At 32.8% G+C, this 20,952-nt stretch overlaps 3 protein-coding genes across 5 annotated transcripts; 1 reads left to right on the forward strand and 2 right to left on the reverse strand.

Annotated features, from left to right (window-relative positions):
- Positions 1-852: 852 nt before the first annotated feature.
- LOC115723035 (uncharacterized) lies at positions 853-6,552 on the forward strand. Its single transcript, XM_030652432.2, has 3 exons — positions 853-1,199; positions 1,319-4,397; positions 4,675-6,552. Exons 2-3 carry the CDS (start codon positions 1,341-1,343, stop codon positions 6,217-6,219), a joined length of 4,602 nt encoding a protein of 1,533 aa, XP_030508292.2. The 5' UTR covers positions 853-1,199; positions 1,319-1,340; the 3' UTR covers positions 6,220-6,552.
- Positions 6,553-7,453: 901 nt separating this feature from the next.
- On the reverse strand, positions 7,454-10,554 carry LOC115721875 (uncharacterized). 3 transcript variants are annotated; one of them, XM_061104371.1, is made up of 6 exons: positions 10,172-10,554; positions 9,937-9,978; positions 8,982-9,152; positions 8,721-8,810; positions 8,483-8,602; positions 7,454-7,653 (listed from the first exon to the last, which is right to left on the reverse strand). In XM_061104371.1, the coding sequence occupies exons 1-6, from the start codon at positions 10,400-10,402 to the stop codon at positions 7,597-7,599; spliced, it is 711 nt and encodes a 236-aa protein (XP_060960354.1). In that variant the 5' UTR covers positions 10,403-10,554; the 3' UTR covers positions 7,454-7,596. The 3 variants fall into 3 exon arrangements, with proteins under 3 accessions (XP_060960354.1, XP_060960355.1, XP_030506829.2); XM_061104372.1 differs by having other exon boundaries at positions 10,217-10,552; XM_030650969.2 differs by having other exon boundaries at positions 9,937-10,107; positions 10,217-10,542.
- Positions 10,555-11,926: 1,372 nt separating this feature from the next.
- On the reverse strand, positions 11,927-14,384 carry LOC115723926 (protein PHYTOCHROME KINASE SUBSTRATE 4). Its single transcript, XM_030653387.2, has one exon. It carries the CDS (start codon positions 14,255-14,257, stop codon positions 12,434-12,436), a length of 1,824 nt encoding a protein of 607 aa, XP_030509247.2. The 5' UTR covers positions 14,258-14,384; the 3' UTR covers positions 11,927-12,433.
- Positions 14,385-20,952: the final 6,568 nt, after the last annotated feature.

Below are 20,952 nucleotides of genomic sequence, written 5' to 3' on the forward strand. Positions count from 1 at the left end.
AACTTCTTATTCTAATCAAATAATAATAAAAAAAGTTACACTAAAATGTATTTTTTGGTGATTAAGAACTCTTTTAAAGTAGATTATTCAAAATGTAACTTAAAAAGTTCTTTTTTTTTTCTTGTTTTTTTACAAGTATAAAAGATAATAGTTCTATTATTTGTGATCTCATGTTATGAACATAATCATTTCCAAAAAATAAAAATAAAAAAGGATTATGAAAATACCATGAAACATGTTAACTTTAATGTGTTTTATTCCTCCACTCCTCAATAGTAAGATGACAAAACCAACCACTGCAAATTTGAATAGGTAAAAACAATCCTTATTAAACAATGAAAAGTAAGAAGCCAACTAGTAATAAAGATTAAAATATGCACTAAAATATCACATCCAAAGACTTACACTATAAAAAAAAATATTGATATTTTTAGTACATATTTTGTTACATATATCATTATAATAGATTGAAAACATACACACCAATCTAAAATTGTTGTTTTTGATCAAAATGGTCCCAAATAAAATTGTAATTGTGTGAGTATTAAAATATACACTAAATATTACATCCAAAGACTTACACTATATATATATATACATTATACATATATATAATATTGTTATTTTTAGTACATATTTTGTTACATGTATAATTATAAATTGTTGTTTATGATCAAAATGGTTCCAAATAAAATTGTAAAAAGGTGATGTTAAAATTAAAAATTGTATCTTTATCACTAAGAATCACTATACAAAAAGATTACATCTTTAAATAATCCCATGATCCCATAATTATTAATGATAATATCATATTGATATAAACATATAAAATAGCAAAAAAAGAAAGTATTTTTCTTTTGATTTTCATATTTTCCCATTTCTTTTTCTCCTTTACGTGCCGCCCCATTCTCTAGAAAAAAAATTACAGCTACCCACCATGGCTGTTTTATCATCTCTGTTCTAAAAATCATTTCTTTTTGGCCCAAAAGTACATAGCAAAGCCAAAGATTCTCTCTTTTTCCACATTTGCTTTCATTTTCCCTTGCGATTTTCCTTTTCTTATTCAATCTCTCTCTTTCTCTCTGGTCCAAGCTGGATTGATAGTATCACCTTAATAATCTCTGTGCTTAGAAATAAAAATCTCTTTTTTTTTTTATTCTTCAGATTCTTCTTGGATTTCCAATTTTCCAACTTTTGAGGTGAGTTTCTTTATGATCATATTGATTTTTTGAGTTGGGTTTTGTGTTTTCTTTATTGAGTAATTATTTGTTTTGTGGATCTATAGTGTTGATTGATTATCATAATTTGAACTATGTAGGAATTTTTCGACACAAAAAAAAATGGGATCTTTAATGGAAATTGGAGTACGGATGAGGAAATTGGCAATAGTTTTGATCAAAGCTTGTTTTAGATCAGTTAAATATCATCCTTTTCTTGTGGGTATGGTGTTGTTTTTGATGTTTATGTACAGATCATTTCCATTTCTGTTTTCTTTGTTTTTGTCTGCTTCACCTGTTTTGGTCTGTACTGCTATTTTGCTTGGAACCCTTTTGAGTTTTGGGCAGTCTAACATACCCGAAATCGAAATCGAAAAGGAGGAGAAACTAACACATGATGTTGGTTCTCTTAGAGCTGTTGGGGTTTCTGGGAATGGTACAATTGTTGTTGATAAAGATGAGAGCTTTATTATAGAAAGATATGTTGAAGATGATAGAGAAGGAGTTGGGGTAGGAGTGAAGTCTTTTGATGATGAAAGGGTTAGGGTTGAGTTGGAGACTGATGTTGATTCACTTGATCGTGTGCCACTCATTGATGAGAGTTCAAGAGAAATTCATAGTGAGATTAAGGGTGAGATTGAGGAGGAAGATGAGAGAGAGTTTGTTGATTTTCAGTTTGAAATGAAAAAGGAAACTTTTGAGGAGGAATTGAGAGTTGAAGGGGGTTTGAGTGATGAGAAAGGTGTTGAGAATGAGTATTCTTTGGTTCAAGATTTGGGGGATGAGATTCTTTTGAAGGAATTCACTAAATCGCTTGAAGAGTCTCTTAGTGCTCACAAGGAAGATCACTTGGAGTTGGAGTCCTCTTCGCCTGGTGGTGGCGGTGATGATGATGATGAAGCTGGTAAAAATAAGGATGAGGATGAAGATGAGGATGAGGATGATGATGATTCCTCGTATTCGGACTCTGATAGAGCGGAGAGTTCATCACCTGATGCTTCAATGGCTGACATAATTCCAATGCTTGATGAATTACATCCTCTTTTAGACGAAGAAACGACGCAGGCTCCTCTTATATCCCACGATGAGTCTGATGGTGCTTCGGAGGACTCTCATCATAGTGGTGATAGTATTGAGTCTGATGCAGAATCTGAAAACCATAGAGATGATGAGGTAGAAGAGGATGGTGGCGATGACAATGATGAAGATGATGAAGAAGAAGAACAACATGTTGGGAAGGAGGATGAAAGTAAGTCTGCAATCAAATGGACAGAAGATGATGAAAAGAATCTTATGGACTTAGGGACTTCAGAACTCGAAAGGAACCAACGGTTGGAGAATCTCATTGCGAGGAGAAGAGCAAGAAAAAGCTTTAGATTATTGGCTGAGAAGAATTTAATAGATTTAGATAGTGTTGATCTTCCTTTCAATGTTGCACCAATTTCGACAGCTAGACAAAACCCTTTTGATGCTCCGTTCGATTCGTATGATCATATGGGATTACCGCCTATTCCTGGCTCGGCTCCTTCAATTTTGTTGCCAAGAAGAAATCCATTTGATCTTCCTTATGACTCTAGTGAAGAGAAACCTGATCTCAAGGGAGACAATTTCGAGCAGGAGTTTTTGCCTTTTCACCAAAAAGACATGTTTCGTAGGTATGAAAGTTTCAGCATGGGACCGTCGGGGTTGGGAAATTCGAGACAAGAGAAGCAAAACATCAAGTGGAAGCCTGTTTTCGTGCCAGAACGAATGGCTTCAGAAGGAACAAGCTATCATCCATCATTCCAGAGGCAATCAAGTGAACTTAGTGAGTCAAAGTTGAGCTCAGTTCCTGATACAGATTCTGTGAGTTCATTGGCTGATGCAGATGAGAAGAGACTCATTATTGAACATGATTTTTCGAAAGAAGAACTACTTTCCACCATTTACCAGGCTTCTGATCTTCTCGAACGGGGAAGTCGATCGTCTGAAGATGTTGAATCAGTGGATATGGCACAGGCTTCTCAAAGAGATATTCAACATGATGATGATGAAGCCAAAGATGATTTAGGGGAAGTGGAAGATCACCACGAAATGGATTCGAATGTGTCTGAAAGAGGAGAAGCAGCTGCTCATGTCGAACCAGAACAAGTTGGCAGAGAGGATTACAGTAGCGGGTCTAGCTTATCTTCATTATCAGAAGTGGATGAACCAATAACCGATATGAAAAATGAGGACGATTCACCAAGTTTTGGGGTCATTTCAGCAGAACCTTCTTTGGAGGAGAATCAGAATAAGGACCCTGTTTATGATATAAGCCCCCCGACGGCTGAAAGGTTACTCTCTTTATCCTCTGTTTCATCGGATTTGCAAGTAGAAATGTCTGAAGTAATTAACCCTCCAACCTCAGCAGAAAATGTTGTTTTGTTTGAATCCCGAGAGTCACCTGTTTGTGAAGAGATGGATTCTTATTCCCCTAAGGTAGATGCAGGAGATGAAATTCCATTAGACTCGGGTGAAGTTCTAGCTTCATCTGGAGAGCCTGAGGTTATAAATGAGGAAAGACAAATTCCTCACGAGCATGAGAATGCGAGCTTGTCAACTCGTGATGTTGAAATCCCCATTGCAGTGCTCCAAGATGAAGATGTGAAGTTGGATACAACAGTGGCTTTAAGTGATCAGATATCTTTGGAAGATCTAGTTTCCACTCCACAACTGGAACATCAATCTTCAACTGTTGCTGAGCAGGCGTCGGTTTGTTCCAATCTGTCTTCTTTAGAGTCTGAATCTTTTGTGGAACAGCCAGTGGTTCAAGAAGAAATGGTTCATCTTGATCAGGATCAAATCCAATTAGATTTTTCATCTGAAAGATCATTGGTAGAAGAAGAGACATTCAAGGATGAAGTCATTCAACATGTAATCGAGCAATCTTCGATGATCCATCCATGTTCTTCCGAGAATGACCATAAATTGGATCATCCAACACAAGAAGAAGAAATTACTCAGGTTGAACAGGACCAACTCCACTCATCATCTTCAGATGCAAACAATGCCGGTCAAGTCAAGGACTTTGATGTGACAGAGGCTTCTTCGAGTACTGATTATGAAGACATGGCATCTGTAGAAAAGTCTCCATCAGAATTGGAGAAACAGCAACCTATGGATGAAGCATGTGCTGGTGGTGATCATGGTATTATTGATGTAAGTCATACAGCTGTTTTTTTTTTCTTTGACATTTTTTCTTTTGGAGTTTTGTGCCTGTTTTTTCTTTCTTATATGTTAAACAAAAATGGTTTTTTATTCGAAACTGGTAAAGATTGTTACTTTGTTCTATCAAGGGTCTTTTATGTTTTTTTCTTATCAAAAGCATTTTTGTTCATAGTTTTGCTAAGTACTTTTGATGTCATCAACAGTTGATCATAACTATTTCGATCATGACATGGAAGATTAATTATGGGGGCACTCTGATATCTTGTAGGAACCAGCTGTTATCGTGGAAAAGACTAACGAGGAGGATTCAAGCGTTGAGGACAAAGTTTCAACCAACTTACCTTCTGAGACTTCTGATTCTGCTGCAATCCCAGCTGACATTCTTGAATATAAACCATTCTCTAGCGAAATTGATCTGAAGAATGGCATTCTCGATGGAACTGATAATGATAACAACACTCGGCTTTTGGTAGAAGAATATGTCAAGGAAGAGGTTGATGAAATAAAGGATATTGATGAAGAGTTACTGTCTGAGTTGGATACAGTTGGGGATTTCAGTGTGAAAGAATTTGATGAGCCACCACTCCCTACCGAGCTGATGCTAGAGCAAGCTAATGTTGGAAATACCAGCCCCGAGCTGATAGAAACAAGCCCGGTATTACCAGTTCTTGAAGCAAGGTCACTTGATGATATTGATTTGGCTTTTAAGCAACTTCATGAGGGAGCAGATGTTGAGGAAGTGATTCTTCCTAGTATAATTGAGGAGCAAAAGATTATGGAAGAACTCAAAAGTTCCGTTGAAACTACTTCTGAATTGGAAGTTGTTGAAGCTCGATCTTTGGATGATATTCACACGGCTTTGAAGCACGTCTCTGAAAGTAGTCCCGGTGAGAATAAATCAGAAACTGCCTCTAATGAGCAAGTCATTGAAGCTCGATCTTTAGATGATATTCAGGCTTCTGATGTGCTTCCCCCAACACCCTTGAACTCTGAGAATAAATCAGCTGAAGTTGGAGTAAATGAAGCAAGTTCCCTTGAAATCGCTTCTAATGTGCAAGTGGTTGAAGCTCGATCTTTAGATGATATTCACATGGCTTCTGATGAGCTTCCCGCAACACCCTCGAATTCTGAGAATAAATCAGCTGAAGTTGGAGTAAATGAAGCGAGTTCCCTTGAAACCGCCTCTAATGATCAAGTCATTGAAGCTCGATCTTTAGATGATATTCACATGGCTTCTAATGAGCTTCTCACACCAACACCCTCAAACTCTGAGAATAAATCAGCTGAAGTTGGAGTAAATGAATCGAGTTCCCTTGAAACCGCATCTAATGTGCAAGTGATTGAAGCTCGATCTTCAGATTATATTCACATGGCTTCTGATGAGCTTCCCACACCAACACCTTCGAACTCTGAGAACATATTAGCTGAAGTTGGAGTAAATGAATCGAGTTCCCTTGAAACCGCCTCTAATGTTCAAGTTGTTGAAGCTCGATCTTTGGATGATATTCATACAGCGTTGAAGCAAGTCTCGGAAAGTAGTTCTGATGAGCTTTCAACACCCTTGCACTCTGAGAATAAATCAGCTGAAGTAGTGAGTTCTTCCACCGAAATGGAACCAGACAACGTAGCAACTGGTGTCAAAGAAGGTAGCTCGAATGCTGCTGATGAACCGAAACATGAATCCTCAGTTTCTGCTGATGAACCACCAAATGCAATGACGGACGAAACTAAAGATAAGTCAATTCCTCGTAAAGCAAAATCTCGTTCGAGTTCCAGCTCAAGCTCGAGCTCGAGCTCAAGTGATTCTGAGTGAGAACAAAAATGGTTAACACTTTTGCAGCTTGGGATTTTTCTTTTTATTATTTATTTGTTATGAGTATCAGTTTTTGATCTTGGTAGTGTGGTTTTCTTTGGTATTTTTTTGATTGGTTTCTTCAAGAATGAGTTTTGGTTTGATTTCTTGAAGTTTGAAAAATTTTCCCATCTCTTGTTTGACAATGTGAGAGTGAGTTGTTCAGTTTTATTGAGAAGAAAAAAAAACATGTTTATAGTTGTTGATATTGTACTTATGTACATTGTAATTTATTTATTCCTTTGGATGTAGATGTTGAGATTTTGATCCTATAAATATTTGTTTTTTCTCTTTTCCCTTGATTTTATTTTTCCTTAACTCACAAGTAATTGATTCTTGTATTGATTGCATGACCAAAGTTGTAAATCTTGAGAGTGAAAGTTTATAAGGGCAATCATAAAGTGGAACTTATTTTCTTTTTTAAATGCAATGATTGACTTTACAATAATTTTCTTCCAAAGTATGGTGAGTTGAGGAAGAAATAGATTATATACAAATTGAGATAGAAGCTTCAATAAGACTTTGCTTTTATTTATTTAAAGATTAAATTAGTTGAATTTTTTTAAAAAAATATTTTTGTTCTACAAAATAAGTTAAATTAACTCATCATAAAGTTTATGTTCTCTAATTTTTATTATATGAAAATGACTAAAAATATATTTATAAAAATACCTATTTCATTTTTTTCCCATATAGTTTTTTAAAGGGTAAATACCATTTTGAATCCTATGTTTTGCAAAAGTTACTGATTGGATCCTCTGTTTTGTTAAATGACAAAATAGACCTTGTATTTTCCAAAATAGTAAAAATAGGATCCTGAACTGATTTTTTATCAAAATAAAATTTAATAATAATTCGATCTAAAAGTGTTATGACAAAACTATTTACATTTTTTGTATCTGTTCGTATTTTCAAGTTGGTTATATTAAAAAAAAGTTGTCAAAAATTAAATTAAGGGTCCTATTTGTACCATTTTGAAAAATACAGGATCCATTTTGTCATTTAACAAAACAGAGAGTCCAATTGGTAACTTTTGTAAAACACAGGATCCAAAATAGTATTTACCCGTTTTTAAATTTTATAATTTACCATGTTAGTCAATTCGTGTCTGAATCGAGTTATCGTGTATGATCCAAATTACTACAACAACAAACATGCATATCACATGTTTCTGATCAAAATCAACAATCCTTGTAAAAAAAGAAAGAAAAACAAATGAATTACAATGTAACATGTTTTGTTAAGATTGTTATTACACATAAGATTATATATTCTACAAGGTTAGTGTCTATACACTAAAATGTAATCTGAATGAGCCAAACAAAATCAAAGTTAAGCTCAAGTATCTGTCTGCTTTTGCTTCTTCTGTATCGGTTCCTCCGAAGAACTTCCAACCTGCAATTTTATAGTTAATTCAGAATTAATGCGTGTTTGGAAGTTACCATAACTGCAATTCTAGACAGATGAAAAGCGAAAGGCTACGAAATTGTGGATGTCAAATAGCACTTTCGATATTCATTGTCATGTTTGGCAGTACAGTTAGTAATTTACAAATGAAATAAAGCCTATACATGTTTCGATATAATTACACTAATTCTCGCGCTTGTCTTAGTGAATTGAAGTTTTTTCAATTACCTCTAATTAAATAGTTAGAATATAGTTTTCGTTCCAAACAAGCTTTCCAAAAAAATCATGAGAAATTAATACATTCTTAATTAACCTTTTAGCTTTTCTGTAAGAAGTTACACTAATGATCAGTTTTCTTTCATTTTTATTATAATTTCTTACCAATGTCAATTTGAAGTTTCATTTCTATGTTACAATGCATTAAAGAAAGAATGTATGAATAAATTTGCTTATCAAAACTAAAAAGAGAGAATCCAAACTACTTAGGGGGCACATTGTTCGCGTTTGTCCGATTGAAACTTTAATACAACTTCTTCTTCTAAGTTCAAATGACTAAGAAAAAGATGTGTTGAGTTCGGGTTTGGGCGTGAGAAAACAATAACCGAACTCCTTTAACTGTGTTGCAGATTTGGATGGATTTCGGGTATTCATGGCTAGGTCAATGCTGGCCTAACCGGTATGCCTCTAGTTCCTTATGAGGCTCAGCTTTAAGTTCTTTTTTTCTTTTCTTTTCTCCTAGACTGACTCTACCAATATTGTTTCTTTCATCAAGGCCAAACAATGTAAATGAAAATCGAAAACATCCAGCTTAGCTTACCATTCCAGAAAGTTGATCATTAATGTAAGTCAATGATCTCAACATAGCATCAAGTGTATCTTTAGTGAGTTGAAACTTCACTTCCACTTCACCTGAAGAAGATTTCAAATAGTCTTGCAGCTACCAAAACAAAATGAGAAAATGTTTTCGGTGTAAGAAAGCAAAAAAATTATGCATCCTTATGTAAACTATACAAACAGATAAGAGAATGATAGACAGTTATAAATTATCTGCAAACCTTTAGAGAGATAATTGCTACTTTCTTTGCTTGGTCTGAGCTGCAATTTTCCATGCTCCAAGTCATCGACTTGAGGTTCGGAAAAGATCCCTGCAGATTAGTTGAATAGCCATTTATTAGAACCAACCAACTGCTCATTTCAGTTCAGCTATAGATTGATTGTATGTGCTTGTCCAAAGAACAAAATACAATAAAATCAAACCCCCAACAAAAGAAACCGAAACCAAAAAACAAAACAAGTAAGAGATTCATTCCTCCTACCATGTTTTCGGGGACAATTGGTGTGGATGCAGCTCCAATACCAGTCTGATCTAATTGAGCAATAGGATCATTCTGGCGAGCCGAAGTATTCGACGAAGGTTGGAAAGGTGTGAAAGTTTGTGGTGTGCTCAGTTTATCATGATATGAAACATTGGTCCTTGGCAATAAACGCTAGGGAATTTACAAAATGAATAAGAGCATAAGAAATAAGAAAGTAAGCTATTAAAATACAAGCATAAATCCTGTATATTCATCTTCTCATTTAGCTCACTTTAGTTGACAATTTCTCATTCACCTCATAACTATTTTAATTATACAAATATTCAATTTTGATGTACACATGTAGGAGAAGACAAATCTACAAAGACCTCACACTAATTTACTAATCAACCTCACTCAAAAGTGTGTTAAAATGTCTCATTTTAAAACGTCGCATTTATCCAATAAGCTTTAAGTTGGATTAAGGATAAGGAATGGTTGATGGCGGTCCTTGAGACAGATTGTTAAGTAGCGGTTCATGCTATTCATAGTCAATTATCTATGAGTTTGATGTTTGCTCTAGTAGTTGATGATTGTCGAAAACTTTTTGATTTGTATGAGCGATGTCTCTTTATTGTTTATTTATCGGTCTGCTAATAGAATTGCTCATAGTTTTTGCTATTTGCTAGAGTTTTTTTGTTCTTGTCCAAATCGTATAATTTAAAACACCCTTTTTTTCTTTCTTTCTAATTCAGAATGGAAGTATAGCTTAATCTCAACAGGGCATTGTGTCTACTAAAGATAGACTCTTAGAGAGAGCTGAAATTGAAGCAAATATTGGAATTTTTGTACATTCAAGCTGAAATATTTTTATTATGTAATTTGATTCAATGCAAGAGTTTCAATATAATCCACTACATAAAACTTAGTAGTGAAACACAATTGAGATTGAGATTAGAGAGAGAGAGAGAGGAACCTGTTCCTTTGAAACATCTTGTTTCCACTGACTCTGATACTTCTGAAACAAAATCAAAAGAATTCTCTGAAGCTCAATAGGCAAATCAGGTGGAACAACCTTAAGAACATCATCTCCACTAAAATTTCCATAAGCACATTTTCTAATCATACAACGAAGACATGCTAAAACCTGTTCAAAAATCACAAAAGAGCAAAACTTTCATTCACAAGAGCACACAAAAACCAAAACCCACCAAGCAAAAAACTCCATTTAAGAAGAAAAGGAGGAAATTGATTACAGGGTCGAGGTCTGAGAGAGAAGGGAGATTGAGAAGGGTCTTGAAATGAGACTTGTCATGGTGACCACGGAGACCAGTCTTCCTGGTTTGCCAGAGAGCTGAGATTAATTGGTCAAGGGCTTCTTCTGACTTCACCCCTGACAGCTTGTGTAATTGCTGATACAGTGAGTTTTCTCCAATCTCCATTGTTGTCTTCTTCTTTTTCTTTTCTTCTTCTTTTGGAACTTTTCTTTATTATATCACTTTAGGTACCTCAATTTTTTGTTTATAACACTTTAGTCCTCATTTTTCTTTGTTTTGTAACACTTATGTCCCTAATACTAGATAATATATTTTTTTTTGTAATACTAGATAATATTTTTTTTTTTCCTTCATCATCTTCGATCCCTCCCGCAGCTTGGAAACCTCCCCCAAGATTGACTCAAATTAAATTGCAATGTTAAAGTAGGAGGGGAGCATATGTGTGTTGCAATTGTTGCTCGAGATAACTTGAGTAAGGTGGCTTGGGTATATACGGCCAAGTTAGACTTTTCTGATGCTTTTGTAGTGAAGCTGCAACGGTTTATTTGGCTCTTGAGGTTGCCAAGGACAAAGGGCATAAGTTTATTCTGGTAGAAAATGATTCTAAAGTTGTAATCAACTCTCTCAACGACTTAGACTTCATATAGGAAATTGAAAAATACTCTTTATTTTGTAAAGGAATCGCTCATTCTTTTATTTCTTGTTTATTTTGTATTACTGCTAGAACTTGTAACTTTATGGCTCATAATGTCGTTAGATAAGTTTTTACTCATAACCACTTTGGGTATCTTAATGTTGCTACTATTTCTATAAACATTTTCTGTAACGACCGGAAAAGTCTAATTTATCATTAACGAACGTATCTTTACAAAAATAATAATAATAATAATAATAATAATAATAATAATAATAATAATAATAATAATAATACTTTTCTTTATATGAAGTAATATTAGATAACATTTTCCCCTCAAAAAAATAATAGATAATATTTGCCCTCTACTATTATATTTGTAGAATTTTGTTCTCTTAATTATTTTTTTGTAAAATAATATTCTCCAAATTATGGAAATAATCTGGGAATAATTGGGAATTTCTCTCAAAGGTTATATTTTGAGATATTTTATCGATATAGCTAGAAATCACAGGTATATAATTACAGTATAAAAATCTTATTTAATTAAACTAACTGTAACTAAGTATAATAACTTTAAATACTCATACACTAGTTCTTTTTTTTTTTTTTTTGAAACGGATTCATACACTAGTTCTAAAATTAGGAGTATATTATGTTAAATTTTATTATTAGATAAGCATTTAAGTAATTTTTTTTTCGTCTTACAATAGAATATTAACTCTCAATCAGTCTTACGTGGAGAAACATTAAAATTGATATACAAAACTTGTTGAAAAAAGTGAAAATATTTGTATATCATCATGACAAGTTCATCTTATTATTTTTAATTACAATAATTATGCCATAATTTAGGAAATGGTTTATGAGTTAGTGTCAAGTTATTCATAACAAATACAATTAAAATAATTAAGAAACTAAAAAGTTAACATAAGTTAATTATTAAATACTTATAAGATTCACTTTAATTAACTTAAAAAAACATGATAATATCTCATCCATTATAGAAACATTATAATTGAGGCATTTTGTTAGATTCATCGACAGAAATTGTATTATAGCAACCAAGTGTTATTAAATAATTCCTAAATATTAATAACAGACAGACACGAATATTCCACAATCCCAACATAAAATCGAAACTAAAATCATTAAAAACACAAACTCTAACATAAAAAAACAAAACACATAACATGACCATCATGGAAAAATGTCTACTACTACTACTACTATTACTACTTACAAACAAAATAAAGAATTAAAATTGAATAAAACAAAAATAAATAGTAAATAATAACCAAGCAATATAAAGAGAGGGAACTGGATAGAGTCTTAGCCATGCATGCACCCATGCACACTACATGTTTGTAAAAAAGAAAACCCTAATTCTCTCTGACCCACCCACATGGCCAATGTAGAGCTCAACGAAAGCGATATCCCCGGCCCCAAAACCCGTCCGTGCTCACCGCCACAGACACCACCCGTCGAGCTTGACCTAGCCCCACAAAAAAACTCGTATTTTGACCATAACTCTTTCAATACAACTCGGAATTGGACAAAATTCAACCTTTCTGGCCCACCGCCCACATGGCCAAAGTAGAGCTCGACGAAAGCGAAATCCCTTGCCCCACCGCCCGTGCACGCTCACCGCCACCACTAGAAGAGCTCGGCCGAGTCACAACCCTTGACATCGGCCTCGGACCTGGCCCCACACTTACCGCCTTCTCACACCTACAACTCATCAACAACCCATTACCCGAAGACCTCCTCCTATTCTTCTCCACCGCCGCCACATGTGGCGGCTGCCCCGACGACGTCGCAACCAAATATTCCCCAAAATCAGCCTCGGAAGCATTAGCCACGCTCGCTCTATCAAACCCCTCGGCGGTAGTCACACTCCAATCAATGCTAGCTTCACTAGGCTCGTAACCATAATCAGCCGCCGTCAAACCCGAAATCGGATGATACAAAGCAGCGGAGATCGGAGGAAACCGCCGCATTGCGGCCGCTTCTTCGAGGGAATCTCGCCGTTGGCGGTTGAAAAGGAACATGGAAGGGTGAGCCGCTGTGGTCGTTGTGGATTCAGTTGTGGTCGTTTGCTGAGTTGTAAAACTTTCTATTTCGAAAAGATCTGAGCTGGCATCGCTTGCTCCGTCGTCCACGTCGACATAAGTAATATTACTGATTTGACCATTGGTGGTGTTATTAATAAAGGGGGCGTTGAGTGTTCTCATTCTCGATGTGGGACTAGTTAAGAAAGTGAAATTACGAGTGTTATTATTTAATGATATTCGATTACTATGAGATGGTGGACTGAATATCTCGAGTGAATCTCTAGCTGGATCTTCGAATTCCGCCATTGTTGTTGATGATGATGATGAAGCTTGATTATTCAGAATTGGAAAAGTAAACCCAATATTTGATTTTCCATTATTATTACTCTGCAACGATCTTCTCATTTGATGATGATGGTGATGATGAGAATTGATATTTCCCCAATTCTGTTCGAAATTAGTATTATTACCAATTGTACCAGATCTAATCTCAGCCATTGTTGACTTAATACTACAATGTACTAATCTCTCGGCCGCCGCAGGCGGCGGCGACGGCGACGGCGATGGTGGTAATGCTATTTGCGGTATCGGGATATGACTTTCCGATATTGTCCGTACAGGATTTTCTTTGACTTGAACGGATTTTTTGCAGAGACAAGGACACTTTCTTCTTAAATTTAGCCACCTGACTCCGCCGGAGAACGGCGGCGCCGGCGCCGGGGCCGCCGTGCGTTTGTCGGAAGAAAGTGGGTGTTTGAATGAGACGGATAAGGATCCGGGAGGAGCGGAGAGGAGACCGGTTTGACTGTTCCAGCTGGCTTCGGAAGAGGCGGTGGGTGTGGTGGCGGTTGATCGGAAAGATCGGGTTCTTCTCATCGTCTGTGAGTTCCGGTGAGTTTTATTGTTGATATTGTTATAGCTATCGATTGAGGAAGAGGCTGAGGAGAATCTGGAAGGCTCGGCGATGTTTTCGGCTAGAGGTGAAACTCGGTTTCCGCCACCTCCGCCGCCGGATACGGCGGCGCCGGCGCCGGCGACGGCGGGAGTGGAAGTGGGTTTTTGAGGAGGGTTTAGAAGGTTGAGGTCGTTGAAGTATTTTTGAGCATCGAATATGCTTATCTCAGTTGAGTCGTCAGCCATTATTGTTGGAGTTGAATTGGTTTTCTCTACTCTTGATGATCTCTCCTCCATTGTTATCATCTTCATCATCATCAAATCATCATTGTTGTTGTGATCTTTCTTCTTTTGATGATTTTGAGATAAATTTATATATGGTATTGTGTATGTGTGTAAATACACATAGTTTGGATTATGAATATGGTGTATATACATATTATGTGTGTTTATATATAGTTATGTGTTAAGTCACATACCAAAAACAATGAGAGAAAAAGATGGTATTGGGAGACGTGGCTCAAAATAAGCCACATATAAATATGACTATATATTATACTATTATTACATGAGATAGGAGTTTCATTATTCAATTAAACCAATACCAATATTTTCAATCACATACATATAGTATTATTGGGTAAGTCTCACTTCACTTCTAAAAGGAGTGTTTTGGTAAATTCTTTATTTGTTTTAACATTTTTTTTTTAAAAATTAGTCTAATTTTTTTATCATCAGCTACGTTGTAATTATTTAGTATCACTTGTAAATTTTTAAAAAATTTCGAGTAGTTTACAATATTAAAAATAAGATTTATATATTTTCAAAAAATCACAAGCGGTTTACAGAATCAAAAATAAGATTTATATATTTTGTTGTACGTGCGATTATTTTTTTTATAGGTGTAATAAATAATTGTTTAAACATTATTTTTGGTGCTATAAGCTATTTAGAATTTTTAAAAAAATTTATAAGTAGTCTTAAAAAGACGATCATACATAAAACAAATTAAAAAACTCTCATTGATGGCAAAATTTTCTATAATATTTATTTAATTACTAAAATTTTATCGTAGGATTAAGATTAGATAGTTATGAATGTAATATAAATTTCACAAATTACCCACACAAACAATATGGGACAAAATACACACACAAATTTATTTTTCGATAATTTAAATCACAAACATAATATTTATCTAACTATTAAAACTTTATCATAGGATTATGACTTAATAGTTAGGAGTGTTTGGACAAAAATTTATATACTAGAAACATTATTTTTAATAATGAATCAACATATTAATTTGAGTATTATTATTTGTCATTAGTAATTTTTTTTTATAATTTATTAAATTAAAATATATAAGTTCTGTTGTTCTAAATAATATATCATAATAAAATTCATTAATAATAGTATATTATCTCTTGTAATGTTGTTTCACATACATTATGAGGCTTTGCAAGGTTCCCCTTGAAATTTAATGGATTAAAAAAAAAATAGCTTTTATTTAGCATAAAATATGATATTTTTTAAAATCAGTAAAACATGTGTAATTTTTTTTTAAAAAAAATAGTGGTTTTAAACTAGTGAGCCCTAAACACAGGGCTAACCTATCTATGCCCAAGACCGAGCATTTAGTATGGGGTTAATTAACTTGGTAGAAATAAAAACTAATTTAATTTTCAATTAACCAATGAATTTATGTTCCAAATAGGCCCTATTTAAGTTTCGTATTCTCTTAATCTAAGTAACTTATAATTCTACTCTCTCCAAGTTCAAACTTACATAACAATAAAAGGGACAGAAGAACTTCCATCAGATTTGAACCATTATTATTAATTATAATCACAAAATATTAAATAAAAATGAACTAGAATTATTCAAGTACATTGAAACATGTACGTATGCAAGGGTTATATATATGAACTTATGATTTAATTTTTTTAAAAAATAAATATGAACTTATGATTGAGTTTCAATATTATATTATTTTATCAATCTTGGGAAGCTATTTTATTATTATTATTATTATTATCCATCGAGAATTAAAAGCTAATTTGTTTTTGCAAACTGTATATGAACAAAAATGACAGAAGGTTTGATATGATCATATATATATATATGTATATTAATATATTTATGTAGGGTTTCTTTTTTTGGAGTTGAGAAATGATGAAGTGTGTGTATATATACAGATCATGAGTTTATATATTGACATTTTGAGTATGGAACATACATGTGGCCTCAACACAAATTTGGTGGCACAGAATGGTGGCAGAAGCTAACAAATCACAAAATTTGTAATAGTGAAATTATTATTGCAAAGTCATATTGGGAATGTTTTAGAAGGTCCATTATATAATTATTTGACATTAATATTTGACAAAGGTATAGTATTGTCTATTGTTGTGGGGTGTTGTGTGTCTTGTCTATAACCTCTATAATATAATTGATATGTTTCTTTGTAGGGCAACCCTAAAGAAAATTGAGCCTCAAAATAAGGCTAGGGTTTTTGCCTAAGAAAAAGTAATAACACATCCCTAAATTTAAGGCAATTTAGGGACTCAATTAATCCCTACTCTTGTTGTCTTGCTTTGCTTTATTGGCTTCACAAATAAGTTTTACTTTCATTTGAAAATTTTCAAGTTGCCATCTAGATTGATCGCCCATGGTGGCTGACCGACGTAATTGCATCTCTCATGTTCATCTGGTGGTGTGTAGAGCAGAGTTTCTAAAGCAGGCTAGGCTCATGCCAGGGGCTCAAAAAATATATATTTTTCTTTTTAAAAATATATATACATATTTTTTCTTCGTATATGATTTTGAAAATACTACATATTTAATTAAGGGGCCAATAAATTTTCTTTTAATCAAAAACCACCGCATCACAGGGTTGACCTTGGACAATATTGATCGAAAATATTTTTTTTATTAATATTATTTATCAAATTAGATATAATCCATTTTTAATATACTACTGTTTACTGAGATTTTTGCCAACTGATACGAAATATAATAAAACTAAAGAAAATAAATCAAAATGAAGAAATAGAGATGATAATTTTCTTGTGGTTGGAACGTTAAAGAATCTTAGTTTACAAGTTAGTTGTATTGGGCTAAATAGCCTTGGATGTATTATACAAGTGTTCTTAGAATGGCTTAAGAACTTTAGACATTGGCATAGTGTTTGAATCACAATCTTCCAACCCTTTGCAATGAAAGTATAATGTTGTATTTATATGCTAGGATCTGAGTATAGTATACTCGTGACCTGTTAGGGTTTGCATTAAACTTAATCTACCAATGGGGTAAATACACTTAATACAATGACTTTGGGCCCATGGAATGAGGCCCAGCCCGTGAGGCCATGATCTTCTGTACGGATAGGGGTCACTTAATGTTGACAGGCAGCATGCATGCACTGTTTTCGTACACTCTTGTGTTAGGGAGGTGACTGTTGGACACGGGGTATCCTTCTCTTGGTGGTATATGCACTCCTTTGGTTTGACGCAAGGACAAGGACTTGATCTTGTGGAATTCGGCATCAGTGGATTGCCATGCTAGTAAGGGCTTCCGGAGCTCCTCTTAGGTTGCCCTTCTAGATGTATTCCCTTCTGCTCATCCAGAAGGCTATCAGAGAACCTTTCTTTATTTTGGGTGAGATGCCCTTCCGGATCTAGAGAGGTCCAGATTAAGATATGAATAATTTGTCATCTGGACAAATATGAGACATGAATCAAGTTCTCTTGATAGATTCGACCCATGAACTTGATTGGACATGAGATTGGGTCTCAGTAGGCTGTTTCTTAGAGAACCCTTCAAGACGTATTCCAATCGCTTATCTGGAGGATCTTGACCGCTTCTTTTTTTAAGTGGGGTGGGGCACCCCGAACACAAATTTTCTATATCTTGAATGGTTGTGAGGCCCATCTCTCTATATAATCTTGGCCCATTATCTCGTTGAACTTTTTAGCAGGCCTTAATCAATTAATTTTGTATTAAGAATGTCACGTGTCTTCCTTTCAAAAATATAAATAATAACTACAATATACATAGATTAAACTTAATAAATATTTTCCTTTTATAAATGTTTTATAAAGATTAATAATTTCTTCTATACTAGTTATACAATGTCGCTTTTAATTGGTTTGGTGATCTGCAAAATTTGTTAAAAAAAATAAGAATAAATTAGCTAGCTTTTTCTACTTCAAAATTAATATTTATTATTAGAAAAAGAAATTAAAAGAAGCATCACACTTATTGAGCAAAATGTTGCTAAATTAATGCTTCCATGTATTTTTTATAGCTAGCTAAGTCTAGTGAAGTGTGTAGGGCATGTGTGTGTTTTCACATATATAATGTATAAATTTGTGTGTACATTTATTATATAGAAAATAATGCATTATTGGTAGTTAGATCCATAATTGGCTATTTATTGAAAGAATTTTGGCTTTATAGAGAGAAGAAGGAAGAAGTACTTGCAACTTGTCAAACCAATATATATTAAATATATATAAAAACATAAAAATAAAATAAAAATAAAGAGTAGCTATAGATATATACACATGGATATTTATCTATATTTTTAGACAAGTTCTCACCACTTTTTCAAGTAAGGCTGCACTGCATGCACTAAGATTTTATTTTATATAGTACTAGTTTTTAAGTTAATGTATAGTAATACTCTTTGCATTAATATAAGAATTAAATACATTATTATTATTATTATTATTATTATTATTATTATTATTATTATTATTTCTCTACTTATTAATTACTAAGTATCTATTTTGTTATAATATCTTTATCTTTAATTTTTTTTTTCAAACAATATCTTTATTATTATTCAAAATTAATTAATGTGTCAATTTTTATTTATTTATTATTAGGGTGAAGGATATGAATTATATGATCTTATTTGAGTGTTAATACTTTGATGCATATTAATTTTAATGCATATCATTACTCTTCTATCATACACCAATGAATTTCTCATTTGCTAAAATATTTATTTTATTTATGTGAAAACAATTTATGTATGAAGAGATGTTTTGGAATTTAGATGGATAAGATGGAAGAGCTAGAATTGATAGTTTTGTCTATGTAATAATCCAAGTAAGTTCATATATATCACCATACTCAATCATAAATTAATCATAATTCATAATATTTGGACTTTATATTATTGGGTGGCAGATAAGATTATTATTATATTTATATTATACATATATATACATAAATATTATATATAATTCAATATACACATATTTATATTTATATACATGAAAATTGTTAGATAGAAAATACTTAGATTTTCTACTATTTTTAATGCTCTTGTTTAATTGAGGTGAAAAGGATTTTTCTTAGATGATCATGTGAATGGAATCTATAACTAATTATTAGAATACTACAAATAATTTCTTTTGTAATTATTCATTTTCCGGACCTAGCTATAAATGGGTTTATTATCACCAATTTGTTTAATATATATTTGCATGTATATAATTATACATCAATCACAAATCATGTATCTATGTATATTTATATATTATTATACTAGTGGATAAGAAAATTCATATAGTAGATCCCATGAATTTTAATAATATTCCAATTTATATTTGGTGGAGAAAAAGATTTAAAAGAAAATTAGGATTCTTTTGAAAAAGAAAGAAAGAAAACTCATTCGTTCTAATCATTATTATCATCTTTATTAAAAAAAGGATGTATTAAAAATACATCACTAAAAAATTATAAATCAATATTCATATGGATATATATCACATTAAATTTTTAGAAATTATTAAGAACTTTAGTATTCAAACTACAAATTATGCTAGACTTCAAATTTTGAACCTTTTTTTCTTTTTTAAGGAATTTTTTGAATATTCAAGACACCTAATTAACTTCAATATTTAAGGTATCAAATTTTAGTGAGAAGTGAGTGATCAATTCAACCCATTGAATCCAATAACAAAAAACAAAAACAAAATCAATGAAGAAAAAGGGAAGCAAAAAAAAGTTGAAATAAATACTAGGAAAAAATATTTAAGGTCATAAAAATTAGAGGTTGAAAATTGTGCTCTCCTACAAGGTTACCAAATTTTAGTGAAAAGTCTAGTGATCAATTAAACCAAACATATACTTATGTCCAACTATATAAAACAAAGAGTACTATGAGTAGTAAAGAAAAAGTTGGTGTAAATAAAGTTGTATGGACAATTTGATTAGTCAATTATTGAAATTTTGGGATATGTCATACCCATTAAGCAAAGTGTCAATTGGTAAAGAAAAGAGCAAATGTGAAAAGGCATTTTGGTATGGGGTACCTTGTCTACACTAGTATTACTCATGTTTAAACATCTATCAAATCAAATGTGTGGATGTTATAATAATAATAATAATAATAATGATAATATTTATTTTGTATGTGTAGACACACCATTTAATGTAGTAATTGTAATTCTCACATAACTAACTCAAATGCTTTAACTATGATTGATTTTCGGTTAGTTAGTTTGTATGTTTAACAACTGATTTTTTTATTTAGTTTCCTTTCGTTGAGACATTTGTTACAACTTGATTTGTTCTCTAGGTAGCCAATCACTTATTTTGGCTACCTATTTAATTAGAACTTTTACGTCAATTTTTGACTAAAGTTCAGAAAGGTTGAGAATTAGGATTGGATTTTAAAAAACACATTAAGAGATTTTGTAAGAGTAGAAGGTGAGAGAGGGAGAAGGTTTGTGATTTGTCTTGATGTTCAAGAATTCGAGTTGTAAAAGTGTCCTATTGTTCTTGCTCGAGTGAATCTCTATGCTGGGTGTTTATTGCTCAAAAACTCTCGAGCCTTCCATTGTAACACTCCCATTGTAGACATGATTTCATAGCAAAACCTATTGAATTGGAGTAAGCCAATTTGTTAGTTGAATTAGTATAATTGGTTCTTTTATTGTTCATGTAGAAACATCAATGTAAATATTTTAATTTTGATTCAGTGTTCTTGTTATTCTGCGTATTTCATTTATTTTTCTTTAAATTTTGTGTTTTCGAAATTTAATTATTTTCTTGTTGGTTAATTGTGATTGAAATACAATTTTGGTACATTGTGTTTTTAATAATATTTATATCGT

This window comes from Cannabis sativa, chromosome 9 (genome assembly GCF_029168945.1).
Source record: "Cannabis sativa cultivar Pink pepper isolate KNU-18-1 chromosome 9, ASM2916894v1, whole genome shotgun sequence".
NCBI classification, from domain to species: domain Eukaryota; kingdom Viridiplantae; phylum Streptophyta; class Magnoliopsida; order Rosales; family Cannabaceae; genus Cannabis; species Cannabis sativa.